The sequence below is a fragment of the Pyrgilauda ruficollis genome, unplaced genomic scaffold (genome assembly GCF_017590135.1).
Source record: "Pyrgilauda ruficollis isolate IOZ18807 unplaced genomic scaffold, ASM1759013v1 scaffold21, whole genome shotgun sequence".
Classification (NCBI taxonomy): domain Eukaryota; kingdom Metazoa; phylum Chordata; class Aves; order Passeriformes; family Passeridae; genus Pyrgilauda; species Pyrgilauda ruficollis.
In genome coordinates this window covers 8,803,339-8,829,863 of record NW_024520318.1, presented here as the reverse complement: position 1 = coordinate 8,829,863, position 26,525 = coordinate 8,803,339, and the positions used below count along the sequence as shown (strand labels likewise).

Here is a 26,525-nt window from a genome sequence, read left to right as displayed (position 1 = left end):
TGCCATGTGGCCAGGGCTGGGGGTGCTGCCCACTGCTCCCATCCCCTGGCCATGGCCCCTGTCAGCCACCCAGCACATCCAGTGCTTTATTGACCAGAAACAGCAGCGGAAGATACAGCAGCGTCCGTGTGCCTGCCCTGCCAGGCAGGCTGGCATCACCCAGCCCGGCTGCACCGCTGTGCCCCACCTCAGCAGGGCTGGTGCATGGACAGGAGGGGCTGGCATGGGGAATGGCAGGGAGGGCACCGTGCAGGGGAGGCTTCTGGCATGGGGCAGCCCCTTGGAGCCACTGGAGTCCTCCCCCTGCCTTTACTTACTGGGATGGATGTGGTAGGGCTGGATGAAGGGTTTGGGCTGGGTGGACAGAAAAGGGGGTACAGGGGTGCCTGGGCATGCCCTTGTTCCTCCATGGGGAATGACAATGCCTCACTGCACAGGGCAGTGGATGGGAGGGGCATGGGCAGGAGGCATCTGCGCAACTCAAGTGTTTCTGCTGCCTACACCCTTGTAGATGGGAAGGAGATGGGAAGTTGGGGAGTGGACAAAAAGCGTCATTTAGGCAAGGGAGGGGATGGAGGGTCCCAGCCTGCTGGAGGGGGATCAGCCTCACCACACCGAGCACTTGTGCACTGGGTTCATGGGCGAGTTCTTGGGGCAGTGGAAGACCCGTCCAAACTCCTCAAACTGCGAGACACTGCCCAGGACCCTGCCGGGAGAGGGGAGGACCTCAGAGCTCTGTACCCCCTGCCCTCTGCACTGCTGCCTCACACCCCACTCATAGCATGTGCTCACCCCAGCAGAACCCCATCCCTGCCCCATGCATATCACCCAAAATCTGCTGGCACCAGCACTCCAGAGGGTGCTCCTCCCACTTTGCACAGCACTGACACCTGTGGGGAAGGCTGGCACCCACCATGCCCCCAGCCCCCCCATTTTGGGAGCACACAGTACCTGTAGTGCTCCGGAGCATGCTTGTCTGTCAGCACCTGCAGGTAGATGGACTGGGATCTCCGCTTGATGCACCAATTCTGCAGGGGAAAAAGGCTCCATGGACAAGCCACACAGGGCACCCTGGGTCTTGGCAACCACCAGGACACCATGGCCCTTCTGGCTGCTAGGGATTGAGGGCAGTGATGCCCTGATTGAATTTGTTATTGTACAGTCTCCCAGGAGCCCGTGTACACAGTCTAAGTGGGCTGGGAGAGCGTGGAATCATGTTTGCTATTGTAGGATCTCCAGGGTTGACTGAAAGCTGCCTGGCTGCAGGGTTTCCTAGAATTTTGAGATCAAATGTGTTTGTCATTCTGGAGCCTCTGGAGGACACATTAATTTATTATTGTAGGGTCCACAGGAACAACAGGACAGTGTGGGGTGCTCATTTAGGGCTCTGTACCCTGAGCCCAGGACCTGCTGATGCAGCCAAGCCCAGCTCCTGGCCATTGGCCCTGGGTCTCCCAAGGCCCTCTCCCCACCCCTTTGGGCTGCTGGCCCCACACAAGGTGACCCTCCTGCCCCAACAGCTGTTACTTGTGAGGAGCACAGGGGCTCACCTGGGCAAAGGCGATGAAGAAGAGCTGGTCGTGTGTGTATTTCATGTGGTGCAGGGGGTGCTCGGGGCCGTGCTCCCTCACCCACTTCTGGTAGGCCTGGAGAACAAGGCGTGCCCTCAGCATGGCCTGGGTACTCCCCCAAACCCACCCTGGACCCACCCCCAAGGCCCCAGCCACCAGCAATCAGGATTGTGCTCACCCCTGGCTGCAGGGAGTGAGGAGGGCTTGGGGCGTCTCCTCCCACTCAACAGGGAAGGCACAAGCAGCTGCCCATGGCTGTGACACCCAGGGTGGGGGGACACTTACGTAGTAGGCCAGTTTGAGCCCCCCCATGTCAGCGAAGAGAGCTCCCAGAGCCATGCCAAAGTGCTTGTTGGCCTGGCTCAGGCAGATCTTACCCGGCTCCAGCTGCTTCTCGTTGCCCTCCATCTCCTTGGAGAGCTCGTGGATGGCGTCGCGGAAGGGCGTGGAGAGGTGCTCGCTCAGCACCACCACGATGCGCCACAGCATGTAGTTGTGAAGGATCCTGTGACAGGGACGGGAGCAGCCCTCAGCATGTCCCCAGGCACAGGGGAGGGTGGCAGCATGTGCCAGGATGGGGACACTCTGCTCAGGGACACCCCTGCTCAGGGACACAGGGGGCCATGGCTGGTGGGGGCACAGGGACATTCTGGCACCGTGTCCCTCCCTGATGTGCGATGAGTCTGGTGACCTCTGGCAGGAGTGGCTCAGCAGGTGTCCAGGCACGACCGGGGTGCCGGGGGGCCACACAACAGTGGCCTTTTCCCACAAGCCTCCCCTGATTTTCTGTGCCCAGCCCGGCCTTCCCCCACCAGGAGGAGGGTGATGCTGGGAGGTTCCAGGCACAGCTGTCCTGTGCCCCCTGCCAGGCTGGGAAAGGTGCCAGGGGCACAGGGGTGCCAGCCCCCCTCACCTGCTGGGTGTCACACGGATGAGGTTGGACACCTTGTGCATGTAGTCGGTGGCCAGCAGCACCACCTCCTCCTCCTCCGAGAAGTTGTCATGGAAGATGCGGTCCAGCAAGCGCTTCCACTTGAGCTGCCAGGGCAGGCACTGTCAGGGGGCATGGGGACCCCAACTCCATGCCACCCTGGAGGGGACACCTCCAGGCTTTCCAATCTCCCACCAGAGGAGTGCGTTATCCTCAACTGGATTTAACTGGGACAGGTGGTGAGCATTGAGGGCATGGAGCAGGGGGACAGGGACAAGTGTGGGGCACAGGCAGATGGGGGACAGGCTGACAGGCTGGCACCAGGGGTACTCACCGTGGGAGTGATGCTCTGCAGCTCGGCCAGGGTCACTTTGTGGTACATGCTGCCAACATCCCTGCGCACGTCGTCGTACTCGGACACTGTGATCTGCACAGGGTGGCATGGCTGTCACCATCCCACTGCCCACCTTGAGGGTGACACAGGGATAGTACACTGGGATGGGGCATGTGACTGGGCAACAGGGCAGCTCTAATGTGGGTACTGACCCACATCTTTCCCACTCCCTGCCCCAGGAACCCTCTGCTGCCGGTGGGACGCTGAGGGCTGTCAGAAGGTCCCAAGGAACTGGGTTCTCTGAGGAATGGGAACACATGTCCCTCCAAGGTCCAGACTAAGGTCCCCAAGACCTGTATATGGAGTCTACAAGGGCCCAGAGTGGCCTCACAAGGACTAGATGTGGGACTGGAGTGGTTGCCCCAAGGGCTGGGACTGGGGGTTCTCAGGGTGTGGGACTGGGTGCCTGAAGCTCTGCTGTGAGGTCCTCAAGAGGTTGAGATCCCCATATTCTAGGTCTGAAGGTCCCCAAGGGCTGGGAGTGGAAGTCCCCATGGAGGGATTGGAATGAGATTGCTCAGAAGCAGATATGGATGTCCCCAAAAATCTGTGGCTGGGATGTCCAAGGCTGGATAAGTGCACCCCAAGGTTCGTGGCATGTATCCCTCTCACATTGGCAAGGTGCTGCTCCAGCTGCAGGATCTCCTGGGCTTTCTGCTCCACGTGCTCAGCCCCCAGGAGGGTGAGCAGTCGCTCCATGAACACTCGGTATGCAGCCAGGATCTGTTCAGAGAGAAAGGAGGGGGACACTTACGTAGTAGGCCAGTTTGAGCCCCCCCATGTCAGCGATGTTCTCCCCCAGTGTGTGTTTGCCATTCACCTGCCAAGAGAGGAGAAATGACAGAGGTGTCCCCATCCCCATGCTGGCACCGAGGCTGCAGCCAATGCCCTGAGGAATTTCCAAGCTAAGGTGTGATGAATTGTTGGTCTCAGGGCTGGACAGGGCAGAGTCAGTTCTGCAGGCACCCAGCCCTAAGCGATGGGGCAGCAGGGACCCCACGGTGGGGCAGCTGTGCTGGGTGAGAAGGAGTCTCACCCTCTGGTTGTAGACAGTGAAGTTGTCGTAGAGGTTGACGATGCACTGCGCCTTCTTCAGGAACTTGCTGTACGACCGCTCCGTCCACCAGTGCACCAGGTTCCCGTGCCGGTCGTACTGTCCCCCTGCCAAGGCAACCGCCACCTCCAGGAGTCCCAAGGGACCCAGGTGTCCTGCCTGGCTGCCTCAGCCCATCCTCACATCCGGGCAGGATATAGGGAGGACACTCACCCCAGTCATCGTAGCCATGGGTCAGCTCATGCCCAATGATGGTGCCAATCCCACCATAGTTCAGCGACCTGTTTGGGTGGGGAACAGAGGTGCGAGGGTGGAGAGCACGGTGCTGGCAGGGATGGGGGTGACCCCATGACATGGCAACCCCCCAGCCATCCCCCAGCCCCACACTCACTGCGGGAACTCGGGGTCGTAGAGTGTGGGCTGCAGTATGCCAGCAGGGAACACTGAGGACACAGGAGAACATTGTTGGGTGTCACCCTGCCCTGTACCCACCCACAGCATCACCCAGCACCACGGGACCCTGGGCCTTGCTCCCATCCCACTCCAGGGGCGGATCGGGGGCGGGCAGTGCTTACCCATCTGGTTCTTGTTGGGCAGGTAGTAGGCGTTCAGTGCCTGGGGAGGCAGCAGCCACCTGCAAGGAGAGACAGCAGTGCTGGGCTGCACAACACCGAGGGACATGGAAGTGCCATCCCTCTGCACAGCTGGGGAACAGGGGGGGCACTCCTGGCATCCTTGTGCCCTTCTGCCTACAGCCTGTAGGCTGCATCTGGGCATGGGGACAGGGGACACTGGTGGCACCATGCTGGGCCCCTCCATGTCCCCCCAGGGCAAGGGAATACCCACGTGGATTTATCCACCTCCTGCCGGATCTTCTTCACCGAGAGCCTGATGCCAAAGGCAATGCTGTTGAGGATGTTCTTGAAGTAGGTCTTCTCATCCACCTCAAACTGGGGGGCACAGCTACATCAGAGGAGATGCCAGCCCCAAGAGTGCAGAGGGCAGGCCTGTGGTGTCCTCCCACCCCTGTGAGCCTTGGTGACTGTGGATGTGTCACAAGTGTGTTCTCATGTCCCATGCTGTGTGTCCATAGGGGCAGCTGCTTCTCTGTCAGCTCCACGAGTCCCTGGACCACACCAGCATCCTCAGTCCTTGCCAAGGATGAGGCTGAGCTCTTGGAGCTGCAGTGTGGGGAAGGAGACACAATCCCAGACCCCAGGGACTGTATGGCACTGCTGGTGTGGGGCACCCTGCCAGCAGTGAGCACTGTGAGCACCAGGAGGGGGCTTGTTGTCTTGCATCACAGAGCCTGATGCAAATGTGGGGAACACCTTTCCCCACTATGTGCCCATGTCCTCACATGCTCCCGGGCTATCCCTTGCCTCATATTCCTTGTCAATGGCCTCTGGCTTCAGCAGGAAGTCGGGGTACCCAATCATCACCATCATGTACCGGAGCTGTGGGCAAAATCAGTGGTGGGTTCAGGCCCCTATCCCATGTGCCTCTGCACTGGTGATGGGGCCAAAGACAGGAGTGCATGCTAGGGACCACTACCTTGGCCCTAGCTGCTCTCCGTGTCTCCTCATCCATCCAGTCCAGCTCATCAAGGCGCTGGTCGAGGATGTATTTGATGTCCTCCACCAGCTGCTGCACCTATGGTGGGTCACCATGGTGCTGGCATGGCATCTCCACCATCCATCACCAGCCAGACAGCCCTTGGTGGGGGCAGTAGGCACTTTGGCAAGGTGATGGGAGATTGTGGTAGCTTCCTGCCCACAGGCAGCATCACCTACCTTGGCTTTGCTGGCAGAGGAGAAGTGTTCCTCAACGAAGAGAGCTCCCAGGGCCATGCCAAAGTGCTTGTTGGCCTGGCTCAGGCAGATCTTACCCGGCTCCAGCTGCTTCTCGTTGCCCTCCATCTCCTTGGAGAGCTCGTGGATGGCGTCGCGGAAGGGCGTGGAGAGGTGCTCGCTCAGCACCACCACGATGCGCCACAGCATGTAGTTGTGAAGGATCCTGTGACAGGGACGGGAGCAGCCCTCAGCATGTCCCCAGGCACAGGGGAGGGTGGCAGCATGTGCCAGGATGGGGACACTCTGCTCAGGGACACCCCTGCTCAGGGACACAGGGGGCCATGGCTGGTGGGGGCACAGGGACATTCTGGCACCGTGTCCCTCCCTGATGTGCGATGAGTCTGGTGACCTCTGGCAGGAGTGGCTCAGCAGGTGTCCAGGCACGACCGGGGTGCCGGGGGGCCACACAACAGTGGCCTTTTCCCACAAGCCTCCCCTGATTTTCTGTGCCCAGCCCGGCCTTCCCCCACCAGGAGGAGGGTGATGCTGGGAGGTTCCAGGCACAGCTGTCCTGTGCCCCCTGCCAGGCTGGGAAAGGTGCCAGGGGCACAGGGGTGCCAGCCCCCCTCACCTGCTGGGTGTCACACGGATGAGGTTGGACACCTTGTGCATGTAGTCGGTGGCCAGCAGCACCACCTCCTCCTCCTCCGAGAAGTTGTCATGGAAGATGCGGTCCAGCAAGCGCTTCCACTTGAGCTGCCAGGGCAGGCACTGTCAGGGGGCATGGGGACCCCAACTCCATGCCACCCTGGAGGGGACACCTCCAGGCTTTCCAGTCTCCCACCAGGCAGCAGGGAAGGGTTGCTCAGGGCCACCCCCCACTGTCCCCTGGCACCCCAGCCCCTGGCACTGCTGGCAGTGGGTGCCCTCTCTCTGCCAGCCATGCTGCCTGCCGGTCCCTCTCCTGGTGTCCCCACGGCATCGTTGTGCCCCCTCACCTTCTCGCTCTCCTCATCCTGCCCCAGGTAGAGGGTCCGTTCGGGCAGGGTCAGCCCGTCCTGGTCGATCTGGGCAAGAGACGGGCACTGGGTGAGCAGAGGGAGGGCGCTGTGCTGAGCCCGCCACCCCTCGCCTTTCCGGGCCGCAGAGTGGCCCTGGTGTCCCTGGTGTCCCTGGAGCCGAAGGATGGCAGTGTGCTGGAGCAGCCCCAGGAACGGGCACGTCGCTGCCTCAGTTTCCCTCCTGCTAGAGGCTGCTGCAGCTGCAGCAGGCAGCATGCAACAGGCTGGGAGTGCTGGGCAGAGAGCAGGCCCCTGCTCCATGGCCTGACTGGCACACAGGCTGCCTCACAGCCTGCCCTGTGCTGCCACCACTCTCTGCCCCGTCCCTGCTCCCTGGTGTCCCCCACCTGCCCCATGGCCAGCCCCACTGCAGTGCTGCAGCCTGCATGGCGAGCTGCATGGACACCCTCGCTCTTCACACTCAGCCCTGCTGGGCTGTAACCACAGGCACAGCCTCCGAGCCATGCACACACCTGAGCACCCTGCACGTACGTGCACACTCACACTCACACACAAGCACACAGGGAACTCGCCCCTCTGGACACACAGCCATGGATGCTCACATCCCTACACGGGCACCAGCCATTTTATGGGAGATTGTGGTAGCTTCCTGCCCACAGGCAGCATCACCTACCTTGGCTTTGCTGGCAGAGGAGAAGTGTTCCTCAACGAAGAGAGCTCCCAGGGCCATGCCAAAGTGCTTGTTGGCCTGGCTCAGGCAGATCTTACCCGGCTCCAGCTGCTTCTCGTTGCCCTCCATCTCCTTGGAGAGCTCGTGGATGGCGTCGCGGAAGGGCGTGGAGAGGTGCTCGCTCAGCACCACCACGATGCGCCACAGCATGTAGTTGTGAAGGATCCTGTGACAGGGACGGGAGCAGCCCTCAGCATGTCCCCAGGCACAGGGGAGGGTGGCAGCATGTGCCAGGATGGGGACACTCTGCTCAGGGACACCCCTGCTCAGGGACACAGGGGGCCATGGCTGGTGGGGGCACAGGGACATTCTGGCACCGTGTCCCTCCCTGATGTGCGATGAGTCTGGTGACCTCTGGCAGGAGTGGCTCAGCAGGTGTCCAGGCACGACCGGGGTGCCGGGGGGCCACACAACAGTGGCCTTTTCCCACAAGCCTCCCCTGATTTTCTGTGCCCAGCCCGGCCTTCCCCCACCAGGAGGAGGGTGATGCTGGGAGGTTCCAGGCACAGCTGTCCTGTGCCCCCTGCCAGGCTGGGAAAGGTGCCAGGGGCACAGGGGTGCCAGCCCCCCTCACCTGCTGGGTGTCACACGGATGAGGTTGGACACCTTGTGCATGTAGTCGGTGGCCAGCAGCACCACCTCCTCCTCCTCCGAGAAGTTGTCATGGAAGATGCGGTCCAGCAAGCGCTTCCACTTGAGCTGCCAGGGCAGGCACTGTCAGGGGGCATGGGGACCCCAACTCCATGCCACCACACCCCCAGCCCCCTCATACACCCTGTCCACTCACACCCCTCGCACACCCACCCCAAATCACACCCCCCCGATACCCCAAGCCCTGACCCTTAGCCCTGGCTGTGACACCCATCTCCCCCCCACGCCCACGGTGTCCCTCCCCGCGCACTCCCGGTCCCCGCTCAGCCCGCCCACCCTTTCCCTGTGGCAGACGCTCCCTCTAGTGTTACACACGCACGGCCCGGAGCCGGCAGCGAGCCGCCCCGGCCCTGCACACCCACTCACACTCACATCCCACTGCCCCATCACCTCACAGGGAACCGGGCCGCTCGTCTCCTCCACTGTGTCCCCCCACTGCCCTCGCCATCACCACCACCTCGTCCCCACCACGCCACCGCCATGCGCACCCGTGCCCTTCTTTTCCCTGCTATTCCCACCTCCGTGCCCATCACTGAGCCCACCACGGTATCCCCGCTGTGCCATTGCTGTGCTCCCACCATGCCCACCACTGCGCCCCCACACCCACCAAGAGACTTGGCCAGCCAGGTAAAGCCCACCTTTACTCTGGTGGCACCTCAGGGTGACTGACATGGTCTGGCAGGGGTGGGAAAGACTGAGAAAGCCATGGGAAAATGCCCTGACACACTACTGGGGGCTTGGTGGGCATCTCCCTGCCTCTGCCTGGGGCTTGCCCCCTGTGTGCAGGTGGCAGCCACAGTGCCAAGGTGAGTTGCTTTGCTACCAGCACTCTGGAGACCCTGGTGCCCTGCTGGGCTGTCCTCAGCAGCCAGGCAGGTGGCACTGCCTCACTCGGTGCATCTCTCTGCCCGTGTCCCCAGCCCTGTCCTGGAGGTGCCACTCTCAGCCCAGGGTAGCCTGACACAGGGGTCCCATGCTGGAAAGACAGGAGGGTCCCCAAGGACAGGAGGGGTCCCCAGCCCAGCCATCTGCTATAGCCAAGCCCAGACACTGCGCAGGCACTCAGTCCTCTGCAACAAGGACAGTGACATCAGGCAGGTGTCAGTGGCCCTGCTGGGTGGCTGGGGCAGGGGCAGCCACAGGGGCACGGTGCCCTCACCCGGATGACGTAGCGGGAAGTGTTCCTCTCGTCCAGGCTGACGGTGAGGGAGAAGAGCACGGCAGCACTGTAGACGCCCTGTGTCTTGTAGAGCAGCTCGTTGATGTCCCTGCGGTCCGGAGGGGCATCCCAGCCACCGCACTCCCCGATGACCTCCAGCATGGGCCGGGGGCCAAGCCGATCGATCTCAGCCCGGTCCAGGCACGAGCGGAAAAACTCCTTGACCTTCCTCTCTGCCGAGGCGCGGGCTCGGCGCCGCACGGGGCGGCTCAGCAGCGCCCGCAGCTTGGCCTCGTTCTGCTCGGCGATGGCCCCGATGGTGCCGTACACCAGCTTGTCCTCAGGGATGCCGTGTCGCCGGAGCCAGCCGCCACAGGCGAAGGAGTAGAAGTCCTGGCAAGGGTCGATGGTAGCATCCATGTTGGCACTTAGGAAGCGGGATGCCCGCAGGAAGGCCTTTTTCTCCTGGCACCCCTCCAGGCAGTAGCTGTCCCCTTCGGTCGCCAGGTACTTGAGGACCAACATGCACGTCAAGATGACGCAGAGCCCCGCAGCAAAGACCAGCCCTGAGAGCAGACAGACCTCCCGGCGGCTCCAGCGTGGCAGCCCCCCACGGCGCTTCTTGGCCCCCGCGCCCAGCTGGAGGGCGAAGCCGTTGGGCAGCGTCCCGCTCTGGTACTTGCTCACGTACTTCACCTCCTGAAACTCATCATAGTGGGCTGTCAACGAGTAGGTCTTCTCCATGGCCGGGGATGGGGCTCCCTGCCAGCAGCACTGGTGCAGGGGCCTCAGGGCAGGTGGAGCGCAGGCTCAGGCAGCCCACAGTTCATGCCGGAGCCGTGCCTGCCACAGGGAAGTGCTGATGTCCGGGTGAGTAAGGAAGCTCCTGGAAAAGGCAGAGATGGATAAGGGGGGGTTGGGAGGAGCAAGGGCGGAGGGGTTGCTTCTTGTCCTCATTGCTGCCTCTATATCCGTCCCCATGTGTGCCCCACTGCTGGCACTGAGATTGTCCATAGTGCCAGGAGCTTGGTGGCACCTCTACCCCATGGCTGTCCCCTCTGCCAGTTCCTTTGGTGACAGGACACCTGCATGATGGCAGGTTTCAGTCACTGGCACAGCTAATCTCACACCCCCACACCCACACAGCACTCCAGCCAGAGCACCCATGCTGGGGGGATGTCCAACGTGTTCCAGTGAACCCAAACTCAGCTCCATGAGAACCCTTCCCAGCCAGGGGGAGCACAGGGCTGCCAGTCTCTCTGGGTGAGGTATAGATGGGGTGAGCAGCTTGGGAAAGAGGGGTTTTGGGGAGATTTGTGAGGGGAGCCGTGGGGCTGGGGTGCCGTGGGCTGGGTCAGGTTGTGTGGCCCCACGCTGGGTTGCACGGGTGGTGCTGCATCGTGGCTGGCAGTGTTGCATTGTGCTGTGTGGGGTGGTGGTGCACTGTGTTGCGTTGCATTGTGTCAAATTGTGGCGTGGTGCGTGATGTGTGAACAAAGTTAATTCCCGTCTGGGGGGAACCCTACACCCCGTGGACACATTACAGCATTCCCCAACAATCACCACCACCATCCACCCAACCCCTCTCCACTGGCTGGTGTACGACAGGCAGGGGTGTCTGCCAGGGTGACACGCGGGGGAGGAGGGGGTCTGCCCACGGGGAAAGGAGGGTGGGGACATATATGGGTTGGGGGGGGGGGGGTTCAAAAGAAGACCCCGCTTCTTGCTTGGTGCAGAATGGTATCTGGATTTGCAGGTGGGGGAGGACAGGTTGGGGACAAAAAGCTGCTCGGGAGGTGGCCGGTATCCCCACAGCGCGGCTGCCCCGTGCCCCCGTTCCTTCCGCAACTTGGGCAAAGTTGTGCCCCGGCGCAGCAGCCCGGCAGTGCCCGTGCCACGGAGCTGCTGCCGTCGGAAAGTTAGCGGGGACGGCAGCCGGCACGGCAAAGCGTGGGGAGGGCAGGGGGCTGCCCAGGAAGCTCGAGGGATGCTGCTCGGTACGCTGCCCGAGATGCTCGGTCGTTCCCGGGGGATGCTGCCCGCGATGCTCGGAGGATGCTGCCCGCCCTGTATGTTCGGGAAGGTGCTTGCCGGTATGGTAAGGAAATGCTCGGGAGGTGCTAGGGAGATGCCGGGATGATGCCTTTGGTGCCCGGGGCCATGCTCGAGGGTTGCTTGAGGTGTGCTCGGGAAGTGCTCCCCAGGATGATCCCCGGGATATTCGGGGGATGCTCGGGGAGTGCTAGCCGGCAGGCACGGGGACTGCTCCCCGGGCTGCTCGCGGGGTGCTCACCGAGGTACTCGAGGGATGCTGGGGGGATGATCTTCGTTCTGCTGCCCGGGAAGTACGCGGGTGCTCGGCGGTCGCTCGTCGTTTGCTCACCGAGGTACTTGGAGGATGCTCCCGGGATGCTGGGGCGACGCTGCCGGGATGCTCGGGGTCGCGGTCCGGGATGCTCGGGGGCCCTGGAGGTGCTCACCGGCTCTCTCGGGGGGTGTCAGGAGGCTGCCGGGGACTGGCCGACCCCGCGCCACCGGTCCGGCTGCGCGCCCCGCGCTCCGCTCCGCGCCCCGCGCCGCGGCTGGCGGAGCGGCGGGGCCGGAGGGAGGCGGCGGGGCGGGGAGGGGGTGGTGTCTCCAGCCCGGCTCTCCCGCAGGCCAGGCTCCATTAACGAGATTATTATGCAAAAGAAGCAGCCCTGTGCCACCCGCCAGCCTTACCTCATCCTCGCCGGCGGGGAGGTAGGGCAGGGGTGTCCCTGGGCCCCTTTACCCCGGGGGGGCTGGCACAGGGCTGGCAGTACCAGTCCGCCTGGCACCCCCCGTCCGGGGACCCTGCCGCCAGCCCCCGGCAGCCGGACACCCAGGAGGGGCACGGGTGGGCACAGCCGACGGCCTGTGCCAGGAGCATCCCGGCGGCGCGGCACCCCACCCTCCCTGCCCGGGAACCCTGCGGGGCCCGGCCCGGACCGGAGCCCTTCTGCCAGAGTGGGTGCAAGGCGACAGGACTGTGGGTGGGCAGGAGACAGAGCCTGAAAGGCTCCGGGTGAGACGGTGGGCACGGGGGTGGCAGGGGTGGCACGAGGAGGAAGCCGTGCATTCGAACACACACGCAAAGGTCCGGGAATATTAAACTGCATTGCAGATAAATCCCCAACATAAATATCGTGAGCTGCTCTGCCACGGGGGGGCCCAGCAAGGAGATTTATAGCCCAGCAATTCCCACGGTGACCCCCTGCAGTGCCTGGGTACTCTGGCACCCCTCGGCCATCCTGCCTGGGGTGCTCAGGGGTGCCCTGCTACCCTCACTCTCCCGTGCCAGCACATCCCTGGGTGCTCAGAGGGGGCTCTGGGTCTCCTGTGTGCTGGGGAGGGACAGCACATACTGGGTGCTGTGCTGTGGATGGGGCCCTGCTTGTCATGGCACAGGTGGCTTGGTGATGTGGGACCTGCTCTCTTGTCCTGTGGCTACTGTGGGCTGGCTCCAGGCTCAGCTCTTGGTGCCTGGGGCTGCTGAGGCTGCTCTTTCCTGTACTGGGGTGCTGGGCATGGCCCAGGCATGGTGCCTTCTACAGCAGCCAGACCCAGCAGCACCTGCACAGGCAGTGACACACATGTACATCACGTGTACACCCACAGACACTGACACGCACCAGCACAGACACACACTCTGTGCCTTCACACACATTCTCACACTCAAGCACTCACTGCCATTCACGTGTACCCTGGCACACTAAACACAAGCTCAGGTGTTGCAGTTCAGCTTTCATGGGGCACATGCCAAGGCAGAGAGAACCATGAATCCCACGGGAGAGACACCTCAGGCTCAGGCATCCAAAGCAGCCAGGTGTCACCAACCCCAGTGGGATGCAAGGGCACCCAGTCAGGCTGCTTCATGGGTGGGCACAGGGAATCCACCCTGCTGCTCATGAGGCTGCTGGCTGGAAGACAGGGGCATGGGACTCCCCGTGCCTGCACTCACCCAGGCCTGAGACACACTTGGTACCTTGGTTGGAGCATGATGGATGCACGTGGGGGGCGGGGAGGGCCTGGTGTTATTAACAGCCCTGGGTATTGCTCCAACAGGGCTGTAAAAATTAAAGGCGTGTGGATATAAAATAATGGATAAATCTGAGCTGGCCGCAGAGCGCTGCAGAGTCCCGCAGGTGTTGGCATCTCAAAAAGTCAGGATACAGCAGGTGTGGGATGGGCACCTGTGGGTAAATATGGGGCATCAGGTAGTGCCTGCACCCTCTTCCAAATGTTGACTTTCCCAAAAAAAGTCCGCTGAGTGCCCTGAGAGGGTGCACAAGCAGTGCAAACCTGTGGAACTGGTACTGCGAGGCGAGCAGCTGCTGCTGGAGCTGGAATGGAAGAAAAGAGTTTACCCCTTTGCAGACTGGGCTGGGGGACAGGGCACCTGCTTCTGGATGCCCAGCACTGCCCAGCCCACTCACACCCAACAGCAGGATCCGTGCCATGGGGCCAACACAGCCAGAGATCACCAGGTGGGTGTGAGCATCCCGCGGCCCGGCGCTCATCATCACCCAGCTCGCCCGCCCCACTCCGCCCTGCCCATCCCGCGGGCCACCCCGCCGGCATCCTCATTTTCCCCAAGATTAGCCGCGGCGCGGGAGCCTCCGTGCATCGCCAGCAGGTGACAAATAAGATTTTTCCACTCTCCCGAGCACTCGGCATGGGTCTGTCATTGAAAATGCAAAGCAGCGCGGTACCAACCTCCGCCATCCACTCTCACCTCTGTCAGCCCCTCAGTGCTGAGCACCCAGCCAGATGAACCCCCCACCATCACCGCTAGACCCCCACTCCGCCCGCTGCGCTCCCGCGGCAGTGCCGGGGTGCAGGGCATGGTGCCTTCACGCCCAATAAAATAGGGCAGGTTCCCGGGGGTTTCTTACAGGGGTGCTAGTTTGGGAGTGTCAGCCTGGGTGGGCAGCACGGCCTCATGGTGTCCTTTTGGTGCACCCACATGCCTGGCGAAGATTTTCACCAGCGAGGGGTTGTCCCTTATAGGAAACACCTGGGCCAAGACTTGCCTGTTTAGGGTGGGCATCACCCCACAAGTCCCACCCCAAAGAGGCCCATCCCCAGCACCCAAGGCGGGAGTACGAGAGTGCTCCGCCCCACAGCTGGGTACATCCAACCATTACCGGCAACCCTCACCCGTGGACTCACCTTTCCCAAACCCCTCAGTCGTCGTCGTCCCCTCCCCTCCCCCCCCAAAACCCCTCGGTTTCACCAAGCTCCAAACGTGGCATCCCATTCCTGCCGTGCCCCCAGCTCAGAGTAAGGCACTCCCCCAGCAGCCCCCAGCCCCACTCCCCTCGCTGCCGCCGCGTCTCCCCTCCGCTATTGTCAGAGGGTTGCCTCTGCCTCTGTCTGCGAAATTAATTCGGAGGTGGAGAGGGAGAATTATGTAAAGTGTGGTTATTCTGGAGCGGCGGGGGAAGCGAGGCTGATGGCAAAGTGCCTTTTTGTGTGTTTAATATGCATTTTTTTCCAGCGGTGCATTTTCAGGCGGGTAATTTGCTGTCTTTTCAGACCCCGATCAGTATCATTTCTCTGGCAATGACAGCTTTTATTTGCACTGAAATGAATGCTGCAAAATTTCCAAGAAATAGCCGAGGCCCTGTTGGCTGCCCACCCCCGCACGGCAGGGGCATGGGCACCCACCCCCACAGCCCCCTGCCCACGGCCCCGCTTGGCAGCAGAGTCCTGGGGTTCTGGGCAGATGCATGTGCCAGTTTGCACACCCCGAGTGCACAGGGTGTGTGCTCCCCTGGCTCGCCCTTCCTGGAGCCCTGTGTGCGCATCAGGGTGTCACACCTAGGGGTGGGTATATACAGCCACACCAACCTGTGTGCACATACAGACACCCCTCGTGTACGCACAACATCCCCTCCCATGTGCACATGCACACACACTCTCTCCTCATTTATGCATATCCCTGCCTGAACATCTACACACATACACACACACATCCCTCCTTGTGGGCTGGCACTGGGCTGTACTCGGGGAAATCAAGGCACAGAGGGAGCAGGCAAAAACGGGTGCTCTCTGTACAGTCCATTCCCTCTGGGCACAGACAGCAATGGGTGGGAGTCTGGAGGAGATGCAGGGGTGTGAATGCAGCTGTTTGTCTGCACCTCTGGCTGTTGGGAAAGAGGAAAAATGCTGTTTGTGTAGGTGTGTGCCACGTGGGCGCTGTGTGCCAGAGCTGGTTTGCGGGAGCCGCGGTGCGGGTGCGCGGTGCTGCCTTTGCAGCGGCCACGATGCTGCGTGTACACACCTGGCTGTGCATGTGCGTGCCCGTGTCAGCCCCCTGCTCGTGCCACGGCGGGTGTGACAGTGTGTCTGCAGTGGTGCCATGGGCACACGTGTCCATGTCCGTGCGTGGGCATCTCTGAGTGGGACAGCAGCCCTGGATGTGCCCAGGCACATGTGGCCCAGGTGTGACACGAATGGTGTCACAGAGTGCTCATGCATGGGCAATGCCGCACCCCCCTACAATGCTGTGGGGGGCTGCATGGTCCTGAGCCTGGAGTCCCATGCACCCCTAGCCCCGGGACCCCACCTGCAGAGGTGCTGGTGCCTGGCATGGCCAAGGTTAACTCTGCTGGAGCCCATGGGCACAGTGAGGGGAAGCTTTAATTTAATGAAGTGTGAGGCTTTTTATGGGCTTTTAATTACGTGGTGATAATTAACATTATAGGCCTCCGGGTCCCGCTGGTGCCAGGCTGCTCTGTGCCAGCTTCCAACTGTTTGTAAATAAATCCCGTGGGATGCGTGGTGCTCGCCCCAGGGCACCCAGCTCCTGCAGCAGAGAGCAAAGCCAGCCCCAGCCCCTCCTCCCCAGCCAGGGCACAATCCACTGCAAAATGTGGGTCTCCACCATTTTTCCCCCCAGCTGCACCCAATCACCTGCGTTTTGCCAGCCCTCTGCCTGACCAGAGCTGCCAGCCAGCAGTGCCAGGTTTGGTGAGAGCAGGCACAGGCAGCAGTGCCACACTTGTCACCCTGCTGGAGCTCAGCCTGGCTAGGAGCAGCCCCCCATGCTGGGGCTAATAGGAAGCAATCCATCAGGCAGCACTGGGCACACTGCCCATCGGCCAGGCACCCGAAGGATTTATCGTCCAGCACCCAGGCAATTTCCTGCCCTCCTCTAATCAATAAGGGAGGGCAGGGGGCAAGGCCAGCTTCCCCCTGCAGGTCATGATGTGTGGAGGGAAATAAAAATGCCCCAAGAAACAACAGGTCAGGAGACCCAGGTGTGCGGGTAAGGACACCACCACAAATAATTTCCAAATTTCCTGCCAGCACCAGGAGATCAGCAGCCATAGGGGTGGGGGGGACTACAGATTAAAGCATCTGGATAGCCCCCATCCAACAGCACTGGGGGTACGGAGCAAGATCCAGGGTGCCATACACTGCAGCCATTAGGGCCAGCACCCGGACTGCTTCCCCCACCCACCCAGCCTCACACAGGGAGCCCAGGCCTCCTGGCTCCCCTCCCCCACCCTTTCCCATTTAATTTTTCCTAATGAAAGGCAGGAGGATGGCGGGGAGCTGGGGCACCAAGGTCGAGGCTGCCTTTAATCAATCCCCGCTGCTGGCTGGGTGCCCGGAGGAGCTGGCGGAGGAGAGGATGGGGGTTGCGGCAGGGGAGGAAGTACAGAGGGGGTTGCAGAGTGCAACTAAGGGGCTCCCAGCAGACAACTGGGGCACCCAGTGCTTGCCTCCCCCAGGACCCTGCTATGCCCTACTCCAAAGAAAAGGCACCGTGAATGCACCGTGCTGCCTGTCCAGACCCAGAGCTGTGCCAGGATCCTGCTAGGGCAGCTTTAATCCTCTGCAGGAGACATCCCCAAAAATCAAGCCCCCTCCCTACACCCACCTCTCACTGTGGGGTACCCTCTTTGTCCACCAGGGTGGAGACACTGGGGCCATCCTCAGGCTGCTAAAGGCACTGGGCAAAGGAGTGTGCAGGGAGCTGAGGGGGACCTGGGGGTCACCTACAGCTGGGTGCTGGTGACGGCACTCACCCCGTGCACCAGCACGGTGGGGCCCAGCCCGCGGGTGAGCAGCTCCAGCTGGTGCAGGTAGAGCGGGTAGAGGCTGGTGTCGGCCGGCGGCCGCGGCAAGTACAGGAAGCGCACGGCTGGCGCGGGGCTCTGCTCCAGGACCAGTTTGTTGGCGGCACACACGTACTCATCTGACACTAGGGTGGTGTTGGTCGGGAAGTTCACAACCCCTTCCTCCTCTTCCTCCTCCTCCGCTGGCCCTCCTGGAGGTCCCTGGCAGGTCTGCCAGTGCAGGCAGGTGATGGCATCCCAGGGCACCAGCTGGATCTGGGCCTGGATGCGCAGGTCCTTGAGGAGCTGGCGCAGCTTCTCCTCCTGGGCATGGGGCATGGTGCCTGCCTCCACGCAGAGGAAGAGGCGCAGGCGGGCGCGGCGCCAGGCCCGTGCCATGTTGAGGACACAGGCCATTTGCAGCAGGAACAGGCTGCAGGTGTCGGCGTAGCGGGCGCTGTCGGGCCGCAGCAGGTTGACGGGCCAGACGTGGATGGTGGGCGGGGGGCTGGCGGCCCGCCGCAGCTCCCAGGCCTTGTCCAGGCTCTCCAGCTGCCGGGCCAGCAGGACATTGCGAAGCATCTTCAGGGCATCAGCCACAATGCCCACGTACTCCCGGGCTGACAGCTGTTTGGGAGTGGTGGGTGCCCGCAGCGGGGGGAAGCCCAGGGGGACCTCCTCACGGGCACTGGTGAAGGCAGGGTGCCGGGCTAGACCATCCTGCGGTGCCTCGTCGTCATAGAAACCCAGCACCAGGGTGTTGGGGCGCATCCCACCTGCCAGAGAGAGCACACCAGCCCAGCTGAGCAGGGGCAGAGGGCTCCACCAGCCCTCCTGGCACTGCAGGCATCAACAAGCCACAGCCTGACTTCGGCATTGCTCACCCTGCCAATTTCAGACCCCTCAGGATCACACCCAGATAGCTCCAAGACCTGACTCGATTTTGGCACTGCCCACTCAATACCTCTCCCACTTGGCTTTGGGAGTGCCCACACTGGCTGCTTCCAAACCCCTCGGCAAATCTCATCTGGGTGTCTTCAAGCCCCTCAACACTGACAACAGTGATGCTTCCAAACCCCAAAACGCCTACAGCTTATCCCAGATGCTTCCAAGAGCAAACTTGGCTCTGGCATCAACCATCCAGGTTCCTCCAAACCCCTTGGCACTTCTCAACCCACAGGGACAGCAGGATGGACCCTCACCCATGTCCAGACCAGGCACCACTTACCCAGGCCAGAGGTGAAGAGGAGCTGCCGGACACCGTGCCGTACTGAGGGTGCAAGGGTGAGGCTGACAAAGGCCTTGACATTCAGTTTGTCCACCAAGCTGAGCCACGAGTCCTGCTGGGGCTGCAGCGGATCTGAGGGCAGCATGTCTGGGTGGGGGACAAAAGCAGCATCAGTGGGACAGATATCCCATACTTGGGCTAACCCTGGTGTCCACCCCTGCTGCAAAACCCTGTGCCCACCCCATCACCTGTGAGATGGAGAGGGGGATGTAGGTGCTTACAGAGAGAGATATAAAATTGTACACAAATGTATAAAAAACCCCAGGCAGCCCCATCCCCACTCCCCAATTTCAGGCCATTAGTCACCACAGCAACAGCAGGGAAGGGGGAACAGAGCCTGTGCATCAGCCATGTCATGTGCCAGGGAGAGCACATGTGTGCAAACCAACACACATGAGAGTGCAAACACCCACAAGACACCTGGACACACAGCAGCAGGCATGAGGTGAGGATGGACACAGGCACACATGTGTGCAAGGCTGTGCCAAGTGTGTGCCCACGTGTGTGCTGGCTGGCACAAGCCTCATGTGCATGCCAACACTGACACACGCAGGAGCCCCACGTGCACATGTAGGGATGGACACTCGTGCACACACATGTATAAGTGTGTGTGCACAGGAGGCATGGGACAGACACAACTCACTGATGTCCCCCATAGCAGCCAAGCCCAATGTTGCCACACATATGCTCAAAATGCTGACATTCCCCAGCCATCAACTGGTCAGCAGTGTCAACCCAAGAAGCCCAGGAGTCCTCTGGCACCACAGCAAAGTGCAGAAGCCATTAGCACAGGAGACAGCGCAGATCCTCACCCAAGTCCTGCAGCTCCACATGGCCCAGGACGTAGAGGCCGCTCTTCTTGAGGTCATTGACAAAGTCGATGAGGCGGGCGCTGCCTCGTGGGTTCTGCACCATCAGCAGCATCTGCGGGCGCCAGAACTTGACATGGTCCTTCCGCACATCCAGCATCAGCAGGTACTTCCGCACCTGGAGGATGGAGGGAGGGAGGGAAACAGGTGAGGAACCCTTTTTGTTTCACCAAACCACCCCCTGGGGATGCCAGTTCTGAGGACATGCTGCCCAGGACACAGCTGAGCTGCCACAGGGACACCAGCTCTCCACTCCATAAGGGGACAACAGGAGGACAGCACTTACCTGATGAAAGATGAGGGCCTGGCTGATGTAGCCCCAGGTGCTGCTGGGTGAGAGGTAGTGAAGAGCAAGGAGGAGGAGGAGGAGGAAGCCCAGGCTCGCTGAGGCCGACACAGGGCTGATGAGGAACATCATGACGCAGCAGCCTGCGATGCCCAGCAGGCACGTGTGCCAGGTGAAGTACCGGAAAGTGGGCCTGCAGCAGGGAGGAGGGGACACCTCCTATCATGTGGTGCCCGTGCTGCCTGTGGGGAGGGCACAGCAAGGGGCTGTGCCAAACAGCCACACCACCCACCCCCAGTGATTCCGCTGTGCCAGCCCAGGGCGTGTCTCCTCCATGTGCCTGGAGAAGAAGTTATGGAGGGGAGATGGTATCTCCCAGGGCAGTGGGCAGCCTGCTGCTGCCAGCCATGGGCAAACAGGGCAATGATGGCCATGGGGCTGGCACTGTCCTGGAACACCCAGGTAGTGCATGGCAGCACTGCCAGCCATGGTGCCCACTCATTCTGGTGCAGGGAGGCAGAGGCGGGGAGGCGAGAAGCTGTTATTTTCTCTAATTGCTGTTTTTCCTGAAATGTAATTAAAATCCTTTTCCGCTGTGCTTGATGCAGACCTCAGTGAGGGGAGGGGGGAGACATCACATGTGGCGTGGGTGAGGGCCCTGTTGCTTCCCATCCCAGCAGGCTCCCCCCAGGCACTGATCCTGCCCCATTCCCTGCCGAGTCAAGGAAGCAGCTGGGCAGGGCAGATGGGGGCCAAGCTACAGCCTGGCACAGGCATCAGCTCTCCTTTGGGAATGGGACCTCTGGCGGACTCCCAGGCAGTGCCACCCAGCCCTACTTGTGCAACACCTCTGTCCACCTGGGGGACTCTCCCTGCTATCAGTGGGCATCACCCAGGAGGGAGATCAGGCTCCCTCTGGCCATTCCCTGCACCCCAGATTTGGGCAGCCCTCTGAACCCAGCCTCACACCAGAGTACCCCACACCCTGCAGCACAGGCTGGACCTGCCTGCTACACATACTCCTTCTTCCTGGCAGATATTTTCTCCTCCTCCCACCCAGAATCCTCCTTCCTCCCTCCCCCTTCTCCGTTAGTTTAATTAGCGCTAATGGAAAGTGGGCTCCATCACTGCTTGGCAAACTGCCCGGGGGAAGCCGGCCGGGCCCAGGCTATAAATTACCTCTGGAAAGCCTAAGGGGAGGGGGTGGGTGGTACCCAGTGGTGCTGGATTTATCCATACCCACTCAGCAAAGCAGTGCCAGTGCACGAGAACTGTGCCAAGCCAGTGCCATTCCAGGACCTGTCCCCTTCTCTCTCCCCAGGGATAGGGGTGTCTTTGTCCCTCTAATGCCCAGGAGAGGGGTGTTCAGCATCTCTGCCCACCACCTCATCATAAATGTCTGGCACAGGGGTGGCAGGGGAATTACAGATAGAAGAATGGAGGGATGGGTGCCTGCCAAGCATCTCAGCACAGCCTCTCTCTCATGTGGCAGTGGGTACCTGAAGTTGGGGGCCGAGGCCCATTCCAGTGCCAGACAGGCCAGGTTGACAGTGGCATAAACCAGGAGGAAGAAGATTGTCACGACACTTGCGATGGTGTTGAGCTTCCCAGAAAAGAGCACAACCTGCAGAGAGCACAGGGTGAATGCACACCCTGGGATGGCAGGCCAGGCATGTGCCCAAGCCAGCCCCTGTCCACTTGGGGTGTATCCCGGGGGTATGATGGGTAAGGGTACAGACAGGAATCCCTTTCCCTTTTTGTGATTTATCCTTAATTTATGGGATCCCTCCCACCTCAGGTAGGGAAGGGCACAACTGCAGCAGGACACACAGGGCAGGGGGACTGGGGGAGGCTCCACAACACCCAGCTCAGGTGGCAACCAACCTTCACCCAGCGAGGCCAGGAAAGAAGCATTGCTGACAAACTCACCTGCACCACCAGCCAGGAGAGGATCACTGCCATCACTGGGTTCCCACTGGCAGATGTCTTCTTGGCCAGTGCCAGTGCCCGGCCTGCAAGGCAGAGCAGGGAGGCTGGGCTGGGACACCCCAGTAGGCAGCCACAGGTTCAACCACCAGCCAGGAGTCCCATCCCCACCCTGAGTGCTGGGGCGGGGGCAAATTCCAGGACATGCAGGTGACCCAAATGGGCACACACCAACCCACAAACCATCACCTCCACACCAAGAAGGGAGTTCCCTGGTGTCAGGGCTGGTTCCCAGCAGGGACAACCTGCTGAGTGGGCTCCAACAAGTGCCAGTGCATTCTGGGCACTCACCAAAGAGATCATCCCGGGCCAGAGCGTACAGGATGCGGGATGCCCCAATGAGGTTGCTCATGGCTGCAGAGAGAGTGGCAGCATAGATGCCCACAGTGACCAGCGGTGGGAAGATACTGATGTCACGCAAGAAGCCATAGTCTTTCTGCAGGAGGGTCCTGGAGAGGGACACAGACACACCGGCATCTGCCTCGGGCCAGGCCAGCATGCCCTGGCACCAAGCACACCCTGGCATGCGGAGAGGTGGCCATACCTGTTGCAGGTGGCACACATGAGGAAAGCCAGCAGGTTGTAGACGAGGTAGGTGAAGAGCACGGCAGAGATGGTGCCCCGCGGGATGGAGTAGCTCGGGCGCTTCAGGTCCCCTGTGGGCAGGCAGCACTAGTGACCACAGGCACAGCACACCCCTGATCTCTCCCAGTTCCTGTTCCTGGTGCCACCCTACCAGGCACCTCCCATCCATACCTGACATGTTGGAGCCTGCCATGATGCCAGTGCAGCCGTTGAACATCACTGCAAAGACGGAGCTGAAGCTCATCATCTGCCCAGTGGTGTAGTCCACCCTATACTCACCTGCAGGACATATGGGCAGGGGCTGTGACAGGCTGTCCAGGGTGGCACAGCCCCACCCAGGCCCTCTCCTTTATGTCCCTACACACAAACTACAGGAGAAACCACCCCACAGCAGCTGCTTTGTGCCCACAAGCTGCCCCCACCCTCAAGCAAGCCCCATGTGATGTGGCAGGGCCAGTGGGCACGGCAGGCAGGGTGGGAGAAGCCTCTCCTCACCGCCCAGGTTGTCTCGCAGGGTGCTGAGGGAGAAGCCGGTGAAGAAGCCATTATCAGTCTCAGTGCCATTGGCGTTGGGCAGGCGGATGGGCACCTTCAGGGGCCGTGTGGCAAAGAAGCTGACGAGGATGGTGCCTAGGACAGCTGCAACGATGAGGAAGATGAGGAAGGTGGCCTTGGCGTAGATGGAGGCACCCACGAGGCACACGAGGAGGCAGAGCGCCAGCAGCACGGTGCCGTAGAGCAGCTCGTACCAGTAGCTCTGGGGCAGGACGTGGACGCCTGTGCCCGCTTCTTGCCCTGGGCAGAGACAAGTCAGGATCAGCAAAGCTCAGAGGGGGCTGGTCACTGGGAGTTGAGAGCTACTAGCATTGTGTCAGGCATGATGGGCACCAACTCACTGGCCAGAGGGCTGGGTGAGCCATTGCTGGCTCCCCTGGGCATGGTGCTTGGCATGCCTGGCACAGCGCTAGGGCTGCTCAGGTAAGGGACACCTGCTGTCCCCTGCCACCATGCAGGGCGGTACTCACCAGGAGGGATCCCAAAGCTGTCCACCACTGCCTCCACCAGCCCCAGCACATAGAGGGCACTGCCACACACATTGGCCAGAAAAAACATGATCCCGATGCTGCCCCCAAACTCTGGGCCCAAGGCACGGCTGATCATATCTTGCTTGAGTCAAGGGAAGATGTCAGCAGCACAAACCACCATCAGATGCTCCCACCCCTCTCTCCCAGGCCAACAGGGTCCCAGCCTCATCATGGCACACTCAACTTTGTCCCACGTGCTCTGTCCCAGCAGCAGCCACAGCAAAGGATACAGTAGGCTCCTCCAGCATCCAGTGCCCCGTTGGTGGCAATGGCACACACAGACAGCACCGTCATGCCAATGATGAAATATGCCACTGCGAACATGGCCAGGGCCTGGTACAACCCAGCATGACCCACCACGAACCCTGCCGAGGATGGGAGAGGCCAGCGTGCCCATTAGCTGAGCATGGACAACCTGCAGGACAGAGTCCCTGGGCACTGCCACCACACAGACCTCACCCCACTGAGGCACGTGGCCACTCCCATCCCTGTGCCCACAGCTTCCCCCAGGACCTGCCAGCCCCCTCCATTCCAGGATGAGGATGCTTCCACCTCCCACCACAGCAGCACACACCAGTGTCCCCACCCTCAGGGTATCTCCATTTTCCACTCATGTCTGGCCCAGGTGTGCCCAAAAACCAAACAAACAGGGAAGGGGCTCTGCTGCTGGGACCCCCATGCCCTGCTGCCACTCTTGTTCCCGAGAGTGGGGAGTCAGGAGCCCTCCACAGGGATCCCGTTGCTGCCTCGCTTGCCCACAACACAGCAGGAAGTAGAGGCAGCCCGGGTGTCCCTGCCAGCTACGGCACCGCTCCCAGCGGGGTGGGTGGATGGGCGCTCCCGCAGAGGAGGCCCAGAGCCCCCCCGGCCCTGCCCGGGGTGACGATCCCGGCTGGCGACACTGCGGGCAGGAAGGGGATGCCGCGGCTGAGGGCGATGCCCTATCGCAGCCACAGGCCAGGCCGCGGATGTGCCCGCGGGAGAGGCAAGGGGGGGTGACCGGGGCACCGGCACCGCAAGGAGCCCTTGGGGCGACAGGCTGGCTTTGAGGGCACCCGCTGCGGTCCCCAGAGAGCCGGAGAGCATCCGAGTGCCAAATGTAAGGCTGGGTGGGGGTGTTGGTGGAAATAAAGGGATGCCCCAAAAGCCCTGCGGGCCTAAGTAGGAGGGGCTGCTAACCCAGGAGATCTGGGGAGCATGTGAGGTGTGGGGGAAGCGGGGAGCTGACAGGGAGAGCCTTGGCCCCCAGAGTAGGAAAGTTCCTCTTCCTGGCAGCTTTCCTTCCCCTCCACCCGACACGTCCCCTACAGCCCCGCGGTCCCCGGGGTAACACAGCCCCGGGCGGGGGGCCAGGCCAGGCAGGGAGAGGCCGATGCCCGCTGTGGGGCTGGGGGAGTCAGAGCCTGTATGAAGCCCCCAAGCAGGGGAGTGGGAAAGGGGTGAATGATGACAGGGGAGCGCCGTGCCCCCATCCTGGGGGGTCTCCCAGACAGGGAAATGGTCTCAGGGCCCCCCCACGGCCCGGCGGGCCCCCCGGGCACGCAGCCAACTCCCGCCCCGGGCTTTCCGTGGGCGGAAAGCGAAAGAGGAAAAGCTTTTCCCGTTCCCGGAGCAGAGCAAACACTGCCCGCCCCCACCTGCCCCGGGCCACGCTGGGGCACCTACCCCTTCAGGCCCTTCAAAAGGCTGCCAGCTGCCCCGGTCCATGCCCACCCTGACCCCTACGTCTCCCAGGGGTCACAGTAACAGACTCGTAACCAAACTGGGGGCAGACTGGGAAACAATGTGTGCCCTTTGCACACACACAGAGGGACAGCTGAGTATCTGCTGGGGGACACCAGGGTTCTGCCCTTGGGACATGGAATGGGATGCGGGAGAGAACTGAGGTGCTGGAGCCTGCCACTGGAGGATGCCCGAGAAGCAGCGGGGTCCCAGCACTAGGGGACAGGTGGACATGAAGGCACTGGAATCCCGTTTAGGGAAGGCACTGGAAAGACACAGGATTCTACTCCGGGAACACCAGGGTTTTGAACTAGGGTCCCTTACGCAGGTCCCTAAGGTCCTAATTGGGTTCCTGTAGTGCGGGTTCCTGTCACTGGGTCCTGAGACCCGAGCCCCCAGCCTAGCGGGGTCAGGTGGGGACACACAGCACTGGGACCCCAGCCCGGGCCGGAACTGAGCAGGCATGGGGGCCCCAGGCTGAGGGCACTGGGGTACGCACTGGAGGGGAGCACTGGGACTGCAGCACAGACGGAGGCCCAGGAGAGGGCACTGGGAGGGCACTGGCAACCCAGACTGGGTGGCTCGGGGCTCCAGAGGCGGGGGCCCCGGGATTAGAGGGGGGCCGGGCTGGGGGTACCAGGCGGAGCTGGCGACTCTCGAGGGGCCCCGGGCCGCGGCCGGGAGCGGAGGATGCCCCGGGGGCGGCGGCACTCACCGAGGCGCAGGAAGAGGACGACGCTGAACATGGAGAGCAGCGTGGGCACCACAACGCCCAGGAATGTGGGCAGCTTGCGGGGGGCGGCGGCGGCCCGGCCGCGCTCCCGGCCCCGCTCCTCCTCGGCCGAACCGCCGCACAGGCGGTACGTGAGCAGCGCGCTCCGCTCCGAGCTCGCCATGGCCCGGCCTGGCCCGGCTCGGGCCCCGCCGCCACCCCAGCACCCCCAGACTGACTTCCTCCCCAGCCCGAGTTACTCTACACCCCCAGCCCTCGGCCCTTCCGGGGTGTCCCCACTCTGGTACCCGGCACTGTCCCCCCACTCTCGTCCTCCGAACTCGCCCCACTCCTCTCGCACCCCAAAACCCGCCCCCGCGTCGCCACGCGCCCCCTGTCCCCGACCCCCCAGTGGCCAACACCTGATACCGACTCATGCAGCCCCGCGCCCCGGGCACCCCGGAGCTCCGGTACAGCCCCCGCCGATGTCCGCTCCCCCGCCCCGCGGCGCTGCCGGCCGGGCTCGGCTGCCCGCGCCAATTACCGGACAATTGGGGCCCCGGGGGCACCGTCCCCCCCTGCCCGCTGCCAGGGCTG

The 26,525-nt window shown here is 62.1% G+C and overlaps 2 protein-coding genes across 2 annotated transcripts; both read right to left on the bottom strand.

Annotated features, from left to right (window-relative positions):
- Nucleotides 1-7: 7 nt before the first annotated feature.
- On the bottom strand, nucleotides 8-10,049 carry ECEL1 (endothelin converting enzyme like 1). Its single transcript, XM_041468002.1, has 15 exons — nucleotides 9,306-10,049; nucleotides 6,742-6,810; nucleotides 6,375-6,499; nucleotides 5,744-5,966; nucleotides 5,505-5,603; nucleotides 5,333-5,407; nucleotides 4,797-4,900; nucleotides 4,526-4,584; nucleotides 4,342-4,393; nucleotides 4,164-4,231; nucleotides 3,933-4,057; nucleotides 3,651-3,716; nucleotides 1,551-1,646; nucleotides 952-1,028; nucleotides 8-706 (listed from the first exon to the last, which is right to left on the bottom strand). Exons 1-15 carry the CDS (start codon nucleotides 10,047-10,049, stop codon nucleotides 607-609), a joined length of 2,082 nt encoding a protein of 693 aa, XP_041323936.1. The 3' UTR covers nucleotides 8-606.
- A 4,817-nt stretch (nucleotides 10,050-14,866) lies between these two features.
- On the bottom strand, nucleotides 14,867-26,137 carry SLC12A9 (solute carrier family 12 member 9). The gene is made up of 13 exons (XM_041467880.1): nucleotides 25,932-26,137; nucleotides 23,725-23,859; nucleotides 23,435-23,572; nucleotides 22,905-23,204; nucleotides 22,581-22,688; nucleotides 22,369-22,480; nucleotides 22,116-22,273; nucleotides 21,768-21,850; nucleotides 21,338-21,462; nucleotides 19,839-20,031; nucleotides 19,496-19,670; nucleotides 18,624-18,770; nucleotides 14,867-18,171 (listed from the first exon to the last, which is right to left on the bottom strand). Exons 1-13 carry the CDS (start codon nucleotides 26,110-26,112, stop codon nucleotides 17,336-17,338), a joined length of 2,691 nt encoding a protein of 896 aa, XP_041323814.1. The 5' UTR covers nucleotides 26,113-26,137; the 3' UTR covers nucleotides 14,867-17,335.
- Between the last annotated feature and the right edge of the window lie 388 nt (nucleotides 26,138-26,525).